Source organism: Belonocnema kinseyi, chromosome 4 (genome assembly GCF_010883055.1).
Source record: "Belonocnema kinseyi isolate 2016_QV_RU_SX_M_011 chromosome 4, B_treatae_v1, whole genome shotgun sequence".
NCBI lineage: Eukaryota > Metazoa > Arthropoda > Insecta > Hymenoptera > Cynipidae > Belonocnema > Belonocnema kinseyi.
This window is the reverse complement of record NC_046660.1, coordinates 107,871,365-107,874,467: the sequence shown is the minus strand read 5'-3', so window position 1 is coordinate 107,874,467 and position 3,103 is coordinate 107,871,365. Positions and strand designations below refer to the sequence as shown.

The 3,103-nt window shown below is 28.9% G+C and overlaps 2 protein-coding genes across 3 annotated transcripts in view; one reads left to right on the top strand and one right to left on the bottom strand.

Annotated features, from left to right (window-relative positions):
* Positions 1 to 3,103, bottom strand: part of LOC117171167 — a 30,239-nt gene that overhangs the window by 13,873 nt on the left and 13,263 nt on the right. The window lies entirely within an intron of this gene.
* The window catches only part of LOC117171169, a 3,640-nt gene continuing 1,481 nt past the window's right edge, over positions 945 to 3,103 (top strand). The window contains exon 1 of the mRNA XM_033358231.1: positions 945 to 1,235. Coding sequence (XP_033214122.1) covers positions 981 to 1,235 — 255 coding nt within the window. The 5' untranslated portion in view covers positions 945 to 980. The remainder of the gene's footprint in view (positions 1,236 to 3,103) is intronic.

Below are 3,103 nucleotides of genomic sequence, written 5' to 3'. Positions count from 1 at the left end.
AAGACCTTGGCTATTAATGGACCCAAGTGGGGAACCTTACATAACGGCTTCGTGAGGTTCTTCACTTGGGGTGATTGCTAGAGAGATTGATCAGCAACCTGGATCGGAGCAGTGTTGCGGAACGAACGTGTTATTTACTTTAATAGCACGAGAATTCTGGATCAATCTGAAAAATCTCTATCCCATCCACACACTACTGCTTTTCCCCTGCCGAGTGAGTCACGCCTACCCCGAAAGGGAAATGGCTTAATGGTGTAATAATAATAATAATAATAATAAAATATGTATATGATAGTACTTTTAATTCGCATATTAGTAAGTTCCAGTGAAAAGCCCCGGTTACTGAATCACATTCACGATCATTTCTCGGGTTCACGAATTCCTGGCCCGATCTGATAATTAAAAAAATTTTGAATCTATAATTGTTTATTAACCATTAGCTATTTGATATTTTGTATTTTTCTTTCTTTTTTGAATAAAAATGTTATTTTAATGTAATTTTCATCATTGATAGCTTAGTTTGTTCCTTAAAATAGTATCTAGAATTGAATTTTAATGGTTTATTTAAAAACACAGTTAAATATGCGTGAAACAAATTGAGAATTAACCAATTAAATGATATTTTGCTATGTAGGTATGTACTATTTTAATTCAACTCATATAAATAGAATTTATTAAGAATGCTTCTACTCTATTTTCCTCGATTATATGAACTATTTAAAAAATTGTCGGTGAAATAAGCGTAGTGAAAAGCCTTAAAAATAATTCTGAGATACTAAACAATCCATTTTAGAAAAATAAGAATGAAATTAAACTCTTTTCTTCAATTTCTCCACTTGAGCCTATTTCGAGCGGATATAAATTTATTGGCGGAGGTTCCAGTCATTTTTGTGTCACGAGACACATTCGCCCGTCATTTATTAAAATATGGATCCCGAAAAATCTTCTGAGGTTTCTGATCTGTAAAAGGCGTGTCTAGCATGCCTAGCACGCCTAGCATTTTACTTCCCAAATTTTCCGTTCCAGTAACTTGTTACATATCACTAAACTTGCAAAAATTATTAGTACATTCTGCCAATCAAAGTTCGTGTTCAGACGATATCAAAAGAAGCTGTAAGCCAGGAGAAAAGATTGATGGCCATGCAATAAGAAGTCGATGTGATGAATATAAAGCAGAAATTGCAAAATGTCCGAAAACGACTTACAAGACTTATTCTCAAATCCCACCACTAAAAGTAAAAGCAATACACTCTTAATAGATTCTAAATATGCTTTCATTTCTGGCAGGAGAGTAAACATGTCAGAAAACTTCATATCTAAATTTAACAGTGAGAGAGCATTGTTTCTATTGCGCTTTAGGTTTGTTATTCCAGGCTTGAAAGATTTAGAGTTGCGTTTATGAAGCATTTTTAAATTATGAGAGATATCGTAATATTTTGTCAGGGTTTTTGACAGGTGGAAAAGTTCAAGCGTTTTTTCATTTTTTTCTTCTCCAATATAAAGAAGAATAACTTAAAAATTTTTTAATTATTTATCTGAAATGATGTTATATTCAAAGGAAATTTCTAATTTACAAACTTTTATAATAAAATATTTTTGTATGGAAATATTTAAATTGAAAGGTGTGCAATTAAAATCGTAAATCTTCCGAATTTTGAGTGCTTTATATTTGAACACTATAAGATATCATTATTATATTATTAAAATAAATGTCTATGAATGAACGTTTTTGAATGTGAAAGTTTTTAATTTTCACACTTAAAAATAATAATTCTGGATATTTGGAAAGCAAATATTTATTTCAAATTCGAGATCTTTTATAGGGTGCTATCAAATTAAAGAAAAATGTATAGCTTTTTTTAGAATTGCTAGTATTAGGAGAAAAAATTAATATTTAGTAATATACACAGCCTTAGTTTTAAATATGAAATTTTGATACTTTGCTGCTTCCGAGCAGTAGAGATTTAAGTTTTGGGTCATTCCAGAATAGATCGTCTAATAGGCGTTGCGACCTGTTTTGAAACAAAATTTTTTACGATATATATTGTTTCTGGGTATTATTAGAATTAATTTTTTTAATTTATGTAAACTAATGTATTCCTTTTTTCACCAAAATCGCTTCCAAATATCGATGAGTTGGATGCAAATGGCGCATGCACCACTTTACAAACTGCTCTTTATTTAAGTGAATTTACAAAAATATATAATGATGTAAAAAAGATATTGCAACTCAAGAATGATATTTGCAAGGAATACCAATATTTTTTCATTTAAACATTGTTTTTAACATTTAAAAATGGTGTATAGCAAAATAAAACATTAAATTTTGGCATATTTGACTGTGGGTTCCTCCGACATTAATGTGTCGAATATATCGCCGGTACTTAGGAAAACAAACCCGTAAATTATATCGCTGTGAAAAAAAAACACTTCTTATCAGAACGCCATGAAAAAAAACTCATCTCTATAAAATGCGATGAACAAAAATATATCCCAGTAAACACTGTAAAAAAATACATATAAGTAAACGCCGTAAAAAACCCCTATTCATGAAAATGTCGTGAAAAAAAAACCCTCTTCATGAAAATGGCGTAATAAGAAACTTATTAATAAGGCATTGTCAAAAAATACTTATGAAAACGCTCGGGAAGCAAATCTTCGTTTCTTCAAGTAAATAATTACTTTTTCATTTTGTTATAATTATAATGGTTTATTATTTGATTCATAATAAAATATGTTATATAATTTAACATTAAATTCTTGTATTTTTTAGATTAACAGACATTTAATATTATTTGTAGATGTAGTAATATTTTATTCAAGATATGTAATTTATATAAAATTTTATATATCTAGAATAAAATATTACTACTTCTACTAATATTATGATTTATAAGTCAATTTAAAAAATACAAGCATTCAATGTTAAATTATATAACATCTTTTATTATCAATAAAATAATAAATCATTATAATTATAATTAAATGAAAAAGTAATTGTTTACTTGAAAGAACGCCGTGAAAAGATCTGCTTCCCGAGCGGCATCACTCGGAGACCAAGGAACTAATTTTTCCGAATTCAAATGTTTGGTTTACGTGGCAA